Raw genomic sequence first — 14,491 nt, forward strand, 5'->3', positions numbered from 1 at the left:
AAGCACCTTCCACCTCTATCATTCTAATTGTTGATGGGTAAATAGCTAGTAAGTGTCAAACTCAAAGACTATGTCCTTTCAGCTAGTTTTGGTTGGGTTGAGGGGCTAGTGAATCTACGATAGTTGGATTTTTCATTTCAAAACTCAAGCCCAAGCATTAAGTATCTTCCCCAGTGATTTTCAGCGTGAATTTCTTCGTTCTAATCACTCTACTTTACAATTTCACTGTTTGACAGTTACTTAAAAGACACAGGGAATATTGTATATTTTAATTGACTCCTGGATATCTAAGTTAATAGACCAGGACTAGGATGTGAGTTTTATAAAAATAATTCATACTCGACTTAGAAATTTAATTGTATGGTTGTAACTGATGGTCTAAAAACTCCCCAAACTAAGCAAAATAACGCAACCTCAGTGAAAGTAATTGGCTCGGAGAGTCACGAAACTTACAGTGTGATATTTTAACATTTTGGTTTCCACATCACTGCCCAAGGACGTCAGAACCGAGTCGAGGGATTTGGGTTGACCACAGGCTCTGTGGCTGACCCACCACGTGAGCGAAAAAGGCCATTTCATTTTTGGCTTTAGTTTTTCTCTTCTGGGGAGAAAAACTGAAGAATAGGTCGAAATACAAAGTGCCTTTTAATTAAATGCCACATCACTATTTTATCGGGCTAGCATGCTTTATTAATATTTGTTAGGGAATGGTTAATTCCTGGCAGCCTTCGTCTACTGTTTGGTGCATTTGTGAATTCACCCAACCCAAAAATATGCAGCTAGCTCAGACTAAGGTGGGGGAGAAAATGCGCGGATGGACCAAGCAATGAACAATATAAACATTTAAAAAAAATATATACATTTGGAACGAGCCGCAGCTTTCTGTGTTCAGATTTAACTGTGCACAGACTCCTCAAGATGCAAAAAGCATCTCCTTCTCGGCAGCGGACAGAGCTGGCGCCCTGCCTGGGTAAGGTCTGCGGCTTTCTTCCCAGGCCAGCACCCGCTACGTGCGGTATGGCGCTGCCTCCACGCCTCCTCGCCCCGGGCTTGCTCAGTGCCGCGGGCGGGGGTGTTCCGGAGAACCCCACCCCAAGCCCTGAAGTCTGGAACCACGGCGGTCACGTACTCCCGGCGAGGGCTCGCGCCCCAGCTGGGCTCTGGTTGGTCCGAGGGATTGGGTCACGTGGTCCGGACAGATAAGGGGCCTTTCCCGAGCCGCACCCGCAATCTGCCCGAGCTACTGCCCAGCGGGGACAGCTGGGAGCGGCGTGCGAACTTGCGCAGGCAGCGAGCGTCGGCTCTCTCCGCCTGCTGCCCCGGCTCTGCCTAATGAGCTGCACCAGGTAGGTTCACTGCAGACTCTCGGCCCGGGACAAGAGGGGTGCGCGCAGCCGAGGGGAAGGTGGGCTGCGTTTCCCTTCGGTCCTCTCTTCAAATAGAGACTCCACGGGAGGGCAGGTTGACTGACTGCCGAGTTGAATCTGGCATCCGGGAGGCCTCGGAGGTGTGGAGATTTGCTTTGTGCTTCTTAGGCGGAGCTGATTTTGGTAATCTGCACCTTACATCAGAAACTATTTTAAGGAGATTCAGCTTTAGTTCTTATTCTATTATGAATTGCGACTGTAATCTCTTGGTGCCTCACTGATGTCCCAAGGATTCTTAGCTTGTGGGAACAGCACTTTGACATTGCAGGTTGGGTAGTTTAAAATGGGGGGAAAACTACAGGATGATGATTCCTCCTCCTCCACTCTTCTTATCACGGTTTGCAAACTCAGTCTCAGAGTTGGAGCAAAAGATGATTTTTGAACTGTTGGCTAGGACTTAAAATTCCAGAAGAATTGCTAAATTCTAAACCCGTCTATAAGTGCAAAAAGTAAAAAACAAAACAAAACAGACCTACAAAATTACTTCAAATAGCTTCCTCAGAAGTAACAGCAGAAGACTTATCTAAAAATCCTGCATGTTAACTATTATTAGACCCAGAAATATAGCTTTAGCTTTTATTTATTTTGTTCTAAGTTTTTATGTATTCCAGAAAAATCCCAGGAATAATAAAGTAAATTCTGTGAATGTTCTTTTATATTCATTCTGTGATAAGGACCATTTGCCTATGTGCTTAGAGCTGCTGTGAAGAGTTACTAAGAAATGTCATGTACTGTATACACACAGGACTTATCTATAAGGCGAAGAGAGGGAAAATTAGCCCATAAGCTTGGCAATATGTACTGGGGGCTAAGGGCTAGGAAAAAAACCTTGATGGACACGTCTTAATTTAATATTACTGAGCATAGTTATGTTTAAATTTTAAAATAGTTTTATTCTTTCTAGTTATAAATATTCATTGCCAAAACATTAGAAAATACCAAAAAAGTACAAAGATAAAAATAGATCACCTATAATTCTGGCACTCAGAGATAATTAACTTTTCGGTTTATTTCCTGTTAAGTTTTTCGATATTTCTAAGTTCATATATATAATTTTCAGGTAATCAACTTTTCCACTTAAATGTGGACTTGTCATGGATGTCTTTCCATAGGAAACATGCTATGCAAAGTTTTTCTTTAAGTGCATGCATTGCATTTCGGTTGGTTATGTGTGAAAAATGAGGAAGAGCATGATAGTCAAAGTGCAGAGAGAACCCCAGACTTCACTCTTTCCAGCCTTCTCTCAAAATTGTTTCATGAAAATTTTTATTGCTATTTTTTTCAAGTGGGTTACCTTTTCAGAGACGTGTAATCAGTTCACCAGCAAAACCAGCGAAGTAGCCAGAAGGAGCACCAGGTCTGGAACTGTGCTTCCAGAACCTATCTGGTCATTACCATCACCTGGGAAGCTTTAAGAATATATGTACCTCTTTGTCCCCACCCCCAGAAGTTTTGCCTCAGTGGCTCTAAGTCCCAGGAATCTGCTTGAAAGAGAAAGAAAACCAACTCCCTAAGTTATTGTGACCAGACAGGTTTGAGAAGCACTGGTCCAAAACAGAACCAGTGGTTTTTAAAGCTATATTAAAGATGATCTGATCCAACCCTTTTATTTCTCAGATGAAGAAACTGAGACTCCTAGCTGTTTTAAGCAGTTAAGCAGTTAACCCATGGCTTTGTGACTATTAAAGAGTAGAACCAAACATATCTGATCATCTAATACTGTTTTCTTTACTGCATTTGATAGCACCTCCCTGATACTGTGCCAACTATAATTTAGCCAATACAAAAACAGTATGTATATACTTGGGACCAGGGGAAGAGCATTCCAGATGCAGGTGATAACAACCCCTCCTGTTCTTACATTCCAGAATGATCCAGGTTTTAGATCCACGGCCTTTGACAAGTTCAGTCATGCCAGTGGATGTCGCCATGAGGCTCTGCTTGGCTCATTCGCCACCTCTGAAGAGTTTCCTGGGCCCTTACGATGACTTTCAACGGAGAAATTTTGTCAACAAATTAAAGCCTCTGAAACCTTGTCTCCATATAAAACAGGAAGCCAAATCACAGAACGACTGGAAGCATTCACACAACCAAGGCAAGAAACGAGTCGTGTTTGCTGACTCCAAGGGTCTCTCTCTCACCGCCATCCATGTCTTCTCTGACGTCCCAGAAGAACCAGCGTGGGATCTGCAGTTTGATCTCTTGGACCTTAATGATCTGTCCTCTGGCTTAAAACTCCATGAGGAGAAAAACTTGATTTTAGATTTCCCTCAGCCTTCAAGTGATTACTTAAGTTTTCGGAACCACTTTCAGAAGAACTTTGTGTGTCTGGAGAACTGCTCTCTGCAAGAGCGAACAGTGACTGGGACTGTGAAAGTGAAAAACGTGAGCTTTGAGAAGAAGGTTCAGGTCCGTATTACTTTTGATACCTGGAAAAGCTACACCAATGTGGACTGTGTCTACATGAAAAATGTGTATGGTGGCTCAGATAGTGATACCTTCTCATTTGCCATTGACTTACCCTCTGTTATTCCAACTGAGGAAAAAATTGAGTTCTGCATTTCTTACCATGCTAATGGGCAGGTCTTCTGGGACAACAACGATGGTCAGAATTATAGAATTGTCCATGTGCAATGGAAACCTGATGGAGTACAGACACAGATGGCACCCCAGGACTGTGCATTCCACCGGGGGTCCCCCAAGGCTGAGTTAGAGTCAACAATCTTTGGCAGTCCAAGGCTGGCCAGTGGGCTCTTCCCAGAATGGCAGAGTTGGGGAAGAATGGAGAACTTGGCCTCCTATCGATGAATTAAGCAACCTAGTGACTGGTCTTGACCTGTCATATTCCCCATGTAATCCCCCAGGTCTATATTGCTCAATATTAGGAAGTCTTAGCTACTTTCCTTCAGTAGGTTTAGGTTTGAGCTTTTGGGACCTGGCTACAAAAAAGAAAAAAAAGTAGCCACTTGAGAATTTAGTGTTGGGACCTATATCAATGATGCTGCCCAACTTTGCTGTGGAGGATTAAGTAACAGCCTGGAAGTTCATTTTTATAAAAGTAATAATACTTCTTAAATGCCATTTCTCCTTCCCTCTCAATTGACTAGCTTTCATGGTGGGCAAAGAAAGGTCGAGGAGGGACAGTTGATGGTGATGGAAAGCTGTATCAATGGTATGAGGAATGTCTGAAAAGTGTTCACAAAGCTCTGTAGCTTGAGTCAGAGTAGGAGCGAGAGGTCTGATACTTAACTGTCGGTGAGAAAATGTAAGGTTATTTTGTGTTTTTAAGTTGGCTTTACAGTTCTCTCCTGGGGAAATAATATGTAGAGGGGAGAAAAAGACCTATATATTCCTCTGGAGAAAAACCAAACAAACTTTAGGGGTGTTGGGTGATCCTGGAGAAAGGTGAGTTATAACTCTGGAGAATCAAAATTTTAAGTGAAGCCTTTCTGTTCAAACATGATTTATCAAAAACCGTGATTTGGGGAAAGTTTAAGCAAATCTGGCTTTGCAGTTGTAATGCTTTGCGAACAAAACATCATGCTTGGGTTCCCAGAGAATGCCGCTTAACCAAAAAGCCATGCCATCATCAATGGCTAACAACTTGTAGGGACTCTAAGTCATGTCAAAGATAGCTCTTTGCAAGTGCCTTGATTAAACCAGACTATTGTAGTTGCTTAACCCAAATATTTGAAGGGTCGTCTGATAACTCATGAGTGGCCTCATGAGAAGGCCCACCCTGTATGCTGGCATTCCTCTTGCAGTACTACTGTATCTTAGAGAGTGTTGTCAGTATACACAACTCGCATCCTTCATATTGAAGGCGACTTATTTTTTTCACGACACTTTTTCGATGTGATGTTGGAAGTGAGGACTGACACTGATTCTCAATTCAAGAATCCAGTACCTTGCACATAAAAGTAGCAATCTATTTCTTGCCTCTATTTATCTTGTTGTTTTAAGTCTTTCTACCAATTTCTTTGACGTCAAAATATACATTTTTTAGAATGACTGTGAATTGTTTTGAATGTGTTGTAATATATTTGTTTTGAGGTATGCATAAATTCATTCTGTAAGATCTCAAGGACAGGAGTATTTGCCTCTATCACGTGCATGTCCATTGAGAGATGTTCAGAGAATGCAGTTAATTTTAACATGTGTGATCTGCCAGGCCGGAAAAGTACTATTGGAATAACTCTACTGTGACAGTATTTGAAGTTTGGCTAGCACCCACATTTTTCTACTCTCAATATTTCACTCTCCTATAGCTATCTGTAGTGAATGTCTCACTGTAAGAATAAAAGTGTTTGATATGAGATCTAAGTGTGTTTTCTTTGTTAAAGCCATAGTTAAATAAGAAACCATGAACTGACATTCTCCCATTTCGTTTAAGGACAACTGAGCGAGGCTAGTTTGGATCTGGAATTAGACTCACCTGAGGGCATTTACATGGTCACAATCTTGTGGGTGACTTCCTACTATGGTGATCACTGGGGCTGGGGTTCAGGAGCAGTGACTTGAGCTGCCGCGACTGGCCCCCAGACTGTCCCCATCTGTGCTGACTGCTCATCACACATACTCAACTGGGTCAAGGTTATTGCGGGGAGAGGGGGGCACTTAGCTTTAAAATAGGGGTAGAAATGGTGTGGGAAGAGCTGGAATGGCTTCTACCTCTTGAGCACCAGCACCTTACTAAAGAGGCAAAGCTTGGAGCTGCACAGAGGGCAGAGGGAGGGGCCGGTGGGCATCAGCCCCAGACCAAAGGGAGAGGCTCAGTTCCTTGGGGTGAGAGGCAGCAGGTCTTTGAACCTAAGCTGTAGTTTCAGTTCTTACCTAAATTTCAGAAAGAGCTTCTGAATCTTAAGGGGAAATAAGTGACTGATCTACCAGAAAAGCCCAGTTATGAAGAGTAAGTCATCGTATAACATCCTCTTCATCAGAAGTCGTAAACTGCAGGCCTGCAGGCTATATCTGGCTGCAGATGTGTTTTGTTTGACACAGGGATTTTTTGTTCCTTTTCCCCTTTTTTAAACAGAATATATTGCCAAGATTAAACGATCAGCAGACTTTATTTTTCGAGAAAAATTGCAAGATCTTTCTTCATGGTAATATCTACCTGGAGTTGAGTAGCAGTTGCCCCTTTAGATGAGGCATGCATCCCTTCACGGAGTGTCCTGCCTTGTGTTGTCACAGTTCCCACTCATTGCATCATTCTTTTAGACTATCTGCGTGACCTCTGTAGCTGTTGGAGTTCGTTACTCTTGTTTCCTCTGGCTTTCTATTCATGCTGATGTTTGTGTGAAAAACACCCTCTTCCCACAAAATGGAGAACGATAAACTTGGATCCAACAGGGACTCTGAAGACCATGTGACTCCAATGCCTAACTTTATAAAAGAGAGGGGAAGTGACTTGTTCAAGGTCCCATGCCAGGTTGAATCAGGCTGGAAAATGAATTCTGGGCTGGACAGTGACTTTTTGTCTAGTGTTCTTCTGCTTCATACTTCTTCCCTAGTGACCCTTGTTTGTAGTTATCCTCTTTCTTTTAAAAAATATTAAAAATTTTTTTCAATTACAGTTGACATATGAAGTATTAGTTTCAGGTGCATGCCCCCTTAAATAGGGAATGCTTTCCAGGCAGGCATGATGCCGGTCAGCTCTTGCTGATTGCCTGTGTCAGCTTGACCTAGTGCTGGCTTGTACCCAGGCTGCATGTGAATGACTGAAGGAGACTCTGGTCAAAGAGCAGGGTGTTCCTGAATGTTTCCTATGGAATGGAATCATCCATATTTCACATCCTGATACCTCACATAATAGAGAAGCAACAGGGCTTTTAAAATTGAACATGAGAGAATGGCTTGAATTTGGGGTGCATGATAGCTTGTTCCAAAAAAGTAAGGTCTAATTTAGTTAAAGGAAGAACTCTGTTATTTTCCAAATTTACGGCTCTCCTTTCAGTTTATTCCCAAATTGAAAGTCTGAAAATCCCTAGTGTGGTTAGTGAAGTGTGTATCTTCATCGATGTGAGTCCAAAAGTTTTGTTTAAGTTTGGGTGGTCCTTCAGTCCACAAAGAGAGAGTGTCTACTTCAGCTTTCATCGCCAGGTGGTGCACAGTTTTTTAGCAACTACTGGGAGTTGTGGCCTGAACAGTTTTTTAACAACGACTGGGAGTTGTGGCCTGAACAAAGAAAGCCTCTTGTTAGTGGGCAGGGACCCTGAACACAGAGCAGTCTCTTATGTGCAGTCTTGCTGACTCTTTGCCTCCTGACCCTTCCCTCTTTCTGCCAAAGAGTGAACACCCACCTCTGGGTTTAGAGCAGCGGTCCCCAATCCCTGGGCTGCAAACTTGTACCGGTCAGTGTCTGATTAGGAACCGGGCCACACAGCAGGAGGTGAGCAGCAGGTGAGCTAGTGAAGCTTCATCTGTGTTTGCAGCTGCTCCCCAGCACTAGCATCACCGCCTCAGATCTACCTCAGATCATCAGGCATTAGATTCTCATAGGAGCACTGGTTCCTCATGCCAAAAAGGTTGGGCGCCACTGGTTTAGAGGATCCCTTTAGGCCAGTGGTCCTGAACACGGGCTGCATATTGAAACCATCTGGAGAGCTTTAAAAACTACCGATGCCTGCCTCCCTGCCCCCTAAAAGTTCCCCAAATTCTGATTTAATTGGTTTGAGTTGTGGCACAGGCACTGGAAGTTTTTGAGAGCTTCCCAGTTGTTTTCAATATGCATAAAAGTTGTGGACTTCTGCTCTGCTTGAAGCTGTGTGAAGTGTCTTCAACTGCTCCATTTCAGAAAGGGAGTTATATATGGTTCAGAGGATTTCTCCACCCACTTCTCTTTTTCAGATGATAAGAGAGAAGCCCAGAGTGATTTAAACTCACTCAAGATTACAGAAATGGTACAGCCTGGCTCCCTGACTCTTTTTCCAGACACCCCTAACCCTGCCCATGTCATCTTTTGCTAACGACCTGAACATAGACTTTTTAGTTTTACCAACCAAGTCTCTCCTTTTCTCTTCTTTGATCTTTTGTATATAAAGGTATGTTAATGAGGTTGTCTTTGGTTGCAAGTGACATAATTCTCTGACTCAATGAGCTTAAGTAATAAAGAAAATTTATGATCTCACAATATGAGTCCCAAGGTAAGGTGTTTTCAAAGTTGGTAAATTCAGTAGTTTTAAACTCAGGTTATTTCCTTTTTTTTTCCCCCTCCAATCCTTATTACTTTTGACTGTACCTTTGCTAATTCGCTTCCTAATTACAAGATGGCTGCCACAGTTTCTAGGCATCATGTGCAGACTCAACACCACCCAGTAGAAGAAAAAGCCCACCTCTTTCTTGTGTCACTTTTGAAGGGTGAATAACCTTTTCCCAAGAGTTCGTCCCACCATTCACCAAAGACTCCTCCACCTTTGCCATGTTTTACTGATCAGAATTAAGGCACATGCCTGTGTACGACTCAATACCTGGAAGGAGGATGAGACTTTATGATTGGCTCAGACAAGTCAAGATCCTCACCTTCCTTTGCCTCCTCCCAACCAGGGGCTAGGAGAGATCCGACTTCTGAAAAGCAAAGTCATATGGAGGAGGGGATACTGGAACTTCACAATTTGCAAATATCTTGAGTGAGAAATGAGATGAGAATCAGGTTCAGTTTTCTGCATAACCCCTCGCCAGAATATTGACTTTCGAATTCTTAAATCTCTATGTTTCAATGGAATACAGAACATAAGTGAAAGTGAATGGCAGCTAATCCTACCCAACACAAATGAATCTCACAAACATAAAATTGAGCGTAAAAAGCAGGAAGCAGAAAATACAGTATGACTCATTTATGTAAGGTTCAAAACAAATCTATCTATGTCTGCATCTAATAAGGGAAAGCAAGAGAATAATAAGTAGAATTTTGCATAGTGATTACTTCTAGTGGAGAAAGACAAAGGGAATTGGGGAGGGATACAAAGAAGGATTCAAAAATATTGCTAACATTTTCTTAAGCAAAATTTTCTTGTATATATGCATGAAAATTTGTATATACATATTATATATATATACATGTATTTACAACAAAAAATTTAAACAGGTTTTATTATTACCTATAAGCATAGTAAAAACTTTCCCATTTGCGTCCTATATGAAATTATTTCCTTTTCAATTTTTTGGGGGGGGGGTAGGTGTGATCTCTCCCCTATATAATCATTAAGAATAATAAATTGTTTTGGAACATCTGGGTTTTGAAAGCATTGTTCTGCCAGCCTTTATGACGTAGTTTGTATTCATGACTCTGGACCATTTTTGTGTGTTTCTCCAACCTTCTTCGGTTGTGTCAAGCTGAGTAGAAGTTTCCTTTATGTTCTCATTGCTAGTGCAAAAATGAAAATTAAAGCCAATTCCTTAGGTGTTTCTGTTACGGACTAGCGATTCTCTACGTTGTTGGTGCTTACATCTGGGGTTCTAGGTGAGAGAAAGGGAGATCCTATTTTACATGGTAACCACCTTCCCTTCACATTCTAAATGGCACCCGCGGAGTGGAAAGCCTCTTGCTGGTACCACCACCCACAAAGGCAGGGCACCTACACAACCCTGCCTTTCTGATTCCCGGCCCAGTCTCCCGGCCCTTATTTATCTACACCGAAAGTGCATCTAACTTAGGTAAAGAGAGGCACCCTTCCATCTTGGGATCAGTTCCAACTGCATTATATCATCATCTAGTTTCAGCATTCTTGGAAAATAATAATCAGGTCACACCTATGCCAGAAACTTGCCATTACAGCAACAAAAAATATAGATGCTATCTATATATCACAAAAAGATACAGCCATAACAATAGCCAGTGGGGGTGCCTGGATGTTTGCCGGTACAGCTTCTCAAAGCCCCTTTGTCCTACTCATGCTCTGATAATGGATCTAGGTATTAACAGCTCATGACAGTATGAGTCCACTGAGTCAGAGGAGCTGGTGAGTCACACACACCTACTCCCTCAAGAAGATATTTTGTCCCAGCCATTTATAATGCTAACCAATTCAAAGTAATTAAACACGACTGTAACCAGACACGCAAAAACACAAATGTCCAGTTATGTACACTGTTAGATATGCAACCTTCAGAATTAATCTTTGGATGTACCCTAGTCAATAGTCTATAATCAGACCTACGCTTCAGCCAGAATCTTTATTGTTGCTACCAAGGTCCTGGCTGACAACTTTAAAAAATAAAAACAAACCCCCTACGCAAACTCCTTGTAGCAAATAACAAATATTCCATGTACACACTTAAACTATTTTTATGACAACTGGTCATTGTCATAAACTTGTTTTTGGGTCTTAGAGCTTTATAATGCAGGTGTATACTTGGAATGCCATTTGAGCTGTCATATGTTTATGAGGCTGCTGCTGGTGAATGACTTCTGTGATTTAAGATATGATAGGAAGGTAGATTATTTTATTTACTGAAGGTGGAGACAGCTATGAAATGCTTTTTAATTTTTTTCCAATTTTCACAGTCTGACCTCTCATCAGAAATAGGTTTTATTTTTATACACACAGCACGCGCACACACACACACACACACACACACGTATTAGCTAAGGGGACTCAGAGATAAACTGGGTATTGGGGAGGGTAGAGAGGGCAGAGTAGAAGATGGCAGCATTGTTTTAGCTTGGGACATGGGACAACGATGGTACCACACTGAAGTGGGGAAGTTTGTCAAGTTTGCGAGAAAGACTATATATTTTTTATATTATACTGAGTTAGAGGTGACAGTGTAGCATCCACAATTATTCTATGATTAATTGGTGATAAAGATGAGTTTAGAGCTGGACATATAATTGTAGGGAATGGTGAAGTGGTTTCTCTAAGGAATATTCTTACTTCTAACTCCTATCCGCTTGTCCCTTTCTACATTTTGGGGTTAATAAGTGTACAACACCATCCTCAACCCCTCTGCTCTCGGCCCCTGCACCTTAGAGGGTCCTTCTCAGACTCTCCTCTAGCTGAATCCTTCCCTAAAGAGTGAGAATTCCATGAGGCCTATGGGATGTGCCCACCTGGAACCCATGCACTCCTCCTCCCTAAACTGTGCTCATGATACCCCTGCACCTAGATCTGCTTCCTCAACTGAGCCCACCTCCAAGGCGATGCCCGCCTCTGTTCTGAGTGTGTCCTCCTGAAGGTGGACAACACCACCAGTGGCTGCACCCTTGGAAGATGGGGTAAAAGAGTTCACATGGACTGCACTTGGACTAGACATGGGCTGGAGTATTTACTTCATAAGAGTGAGGTCCCCAGTGGAGCAGGATGAAGTTTGGGCAGAAAGAGAAGGAAACTGACTGGGCTGGGGCCTCCATTTGCATTCCTGCTCTGGGCCCTGTGAATCTAGGAAGCCTTTAACTCCACTTACTTTTCCACATCTCAGCCCTTTAGCTCCTTGATTGTCAGAATCCTTTTTTTGATCTTTATTCACTGCTCTTTTCATGTATGCCTGCTGTGGTGAGAACTCTCAGCTGGTGTACTCTGTGACAGGGCAAACCCAGCCATGTCTTTCCCATCTGTCTTTGCTCCCATGTCCTTCCTCACCCTGCTTCTTTGTTCTAGCTGCTCCAATGTGTCTCTCAAAAGGTGGGGTGGGGACACTATGCTGTCAGTTACAGGAAGGCATAGAGAGAAGGTCATGGGGGTGGTGGACCAAGGCCAGCCTCTGTAGAGTTTTACAGGTTTCTTGTCCTGAGGTGATATTAAGAGAAAGTGCAGATCTTTTTTTTTTTTTTTTTTGAGGTAAAATGATAACCTTATTTTTGATATAAATCCAAGATGACAAAGATCCTGCATTAGAGATTTTCTATTGTCATAAGTGAAAATAAGACTTAAGGTTAATTAGTAGTAGTAGCACGTTCAGAAAATATTTTTTCACTTTAAAATTTTTTTCAATTACAGTTGACATCGAATATTATTTTTAATTAGTTTCAGGTCTACAGCATAGTGATTAGACATTTGTATAATTTACAAAGTGATCTTTCCACCAATAAGTCTAGCACGATACATAGTTATTACAATCTTGCTGACTATATTCCCTATGCTGTACTTCACATCCCCACGACTATTTTGTAACTATCAATTTGTACCTTTTAACCCTTTTACCTTATTCACCTAGACCCCCAAACTCCCTCCAATCTGGCAACCATCAGTTTGTTCTCTGTATCTGAGTCTGTTTTTGTTTTGTTTGCTCGTTAATTTCGTTCCTTAGGTTGCACATACAAGTGAAATCAAGTAGCATTTGTCTTCCTCTGTCTGACTTATTTCGCTTAGCATAATACCCTCTAGGTCCATCCATGTTATCACAAATGTAAGATTTCATTCCTTTTTATGGCCGAGAAATATTCCATTGTGTCCATGTACCACATCTTCCTATCCAGTCATCTATTGATGGACACTTAGGTCGCTTCCATATTTTGGCTCTTGTAACTAATGCCACAATGAACATAGGGGAGGATATATATTTTCATATCACGGTTTTGGATTTCTTCAGATAAATACCCAGAATTAGAATCGTTGGGTCATAAGGTAGTTCTATTTTTAATTTTTTGAGGAACCTCCATACTGTTTTCCATAGGGGCTGCACCAATTTGAAAGTCCACCAACAGTGAACGAGGGTTCCCTTTTCTCCACATCCTCGCCAACACTTGTTGTTTTATTAATTATAGTCATTTAGAGAAAGTGCGGAACTTTGGTCTCTGAGTCCTTTGCAGACATGCAATGTGTCCGGGAGAAGCCGCATGGCTCCTAGAAGATGCCCGACCAGCCCGCCAGCAGAGAAAATGATGGAGCTACTGACTGCACTGTTAGAGTTGATGCAAAGCGGACAGAGGCACCTGGAAGACTTTAGCTCCTGGGAGTTATGACAACTTGTGGTCTTGAGGGAATTAGCATCTCATAACTCTGTATTTAAACATTGTATTAAAAAGTCAAAGACAACTTTTCTAGGTCTATTATGTAATGTAACACAAGTACAATCTGCCCAAATTGGACTTGAGAGAAATTTTGCCATAAAGAGGCAACAAGTAACTAATCTCATTTTTCCTTTTGCTTTCCCTTCTCTCTTTGGCTGATGTTCCCCTACCTTTCATGTCAAAGCTTAAGTGTCACCTCCGCAGAGTGGTCTTCTCTGACTACCTAATCTCAAATAGGTATTTCCAGATGGTGCTCCTCCTTCTTATTTCATCGAATGTTGTTGAGCGAAGTGCCTGGATCTCTCAATCCATGTCCTCATGAAACTTATATTTACTGAGCATTTATTAATGTGCCATGCATCATGTTCAGAGTTTTACTTACAATTTCTTATATAATCCTATGGAGTGGGTACTGTTCTCATTACCATTTTACATGTAAGGACGTGAGGCACAGAGAGGTTAAGTAACCTGTCCAAAGGCTCACAGGTTAGTAAGGAGCAGAGCCAGAATTTGAACCCAAGAAGCTTGATTCCAGAGCAAAGACGTTTCCTCTCTTAGTACCCTGTTCTTTTCCTTCATCCTATGTTTCACAATTACACAATTATAATTTTTTTTTATGATGGGATGTTGAGTGAGACCTTTTCTGTTGTCTTGGAATGGCTGCCAAGGCTCGAAGGTGACAAGAAAGGCACTAAGCACTCCATGTCTCTAAAGAGAGCTCCAAACCAATTATGAATAATCGAAGAAGCAGAACTGGCTCTGATACCATCAGTCCTGCCCCCATCCCAGGTCTGTGAGGAGAAGGCTAAACTGAAGCAAGGAATGGGGGAGAAGGGGGAAGCATCCTTAGAGTCAGCTCGGGGGAGGAGCAGAGCTCCTGTGAGAGCGGTTCTCTCCCTGGGGCAGGGAAAGGGGTGCTTTCCCCTCCTCCACGCCAAGAGAGAGCTGGAAGTGTGCTTGGGAACCACTAGTATCACATTTTCTGGTTGGACATCTGCATGGGCAGCAGTCCTGCTGTCTGTGCTGTGTCTATTTGTGTCCCAGGAGAATAAAAGACATTGGTGAGAGAAGGGAGCCTGCAAGAAAGGAGGGCAATGGAGCAGGGTCTCTCCTA

The 14,491-nt window shown here is 42.2% G+C and overlaps 1 protein-coding gene across 2 annotated transcripts; it reads left to right on the forward strand.

Moving 5' to 3' along the window:
• Positions 1-1,200: 1,200 nt before the first annotated feature.
• PPP1R3C (protein phosphatase 1 regulatory subunit 3C) lies at positions 1,201-5,745 on the forward strand. Of its 2 annotated transcripts, XM_023531448.1 has the most exons (3): positions 1,249-1,346; positions 1,443-1,550; positions 3,296-5,745. In XM_023531448.1, the coding sequence occupies exon 3, from the start codon at positions 3,297-3,299 to the stop codon at positions 4,233-4,235; it is 939 nt and encodes a 312-aa protein (XP_023387216.1). In that variant the 5' UTR covers positions 1,249-1,346; positions 1,443-1,550; position 3,296; the 3' UTR covers positions 4,236-5,745. The 2 variants fall into 2 exon arrangements, with proteins under 2 accessions (XP_011359880.1, XP_023387216.1); XM_011361578.2 differs by lacking the exon at positions 1,443-1,550 and having other exon boundaries at positions 1,201-1,346.
• Positions 5,746-14,491: the final 8,746 nt, after the last annotated feature.

Source organism: Pteropus vampyrus, unplaced genomic scaffold (assembly GCF_000151845.1).
Source record: "Pteropus vampyrus isolate Shadow unplaced genomic scaffold, Pvam_2.0 Scaffold68, whole genome shotgun sequence".
Classification (NCBI taxonomy): Eukaryota; Metazoa; Chordata; class Mammalia; order Chiroptera; family Pteropodidae; genus Pteropus; species Pteropus vampyrus.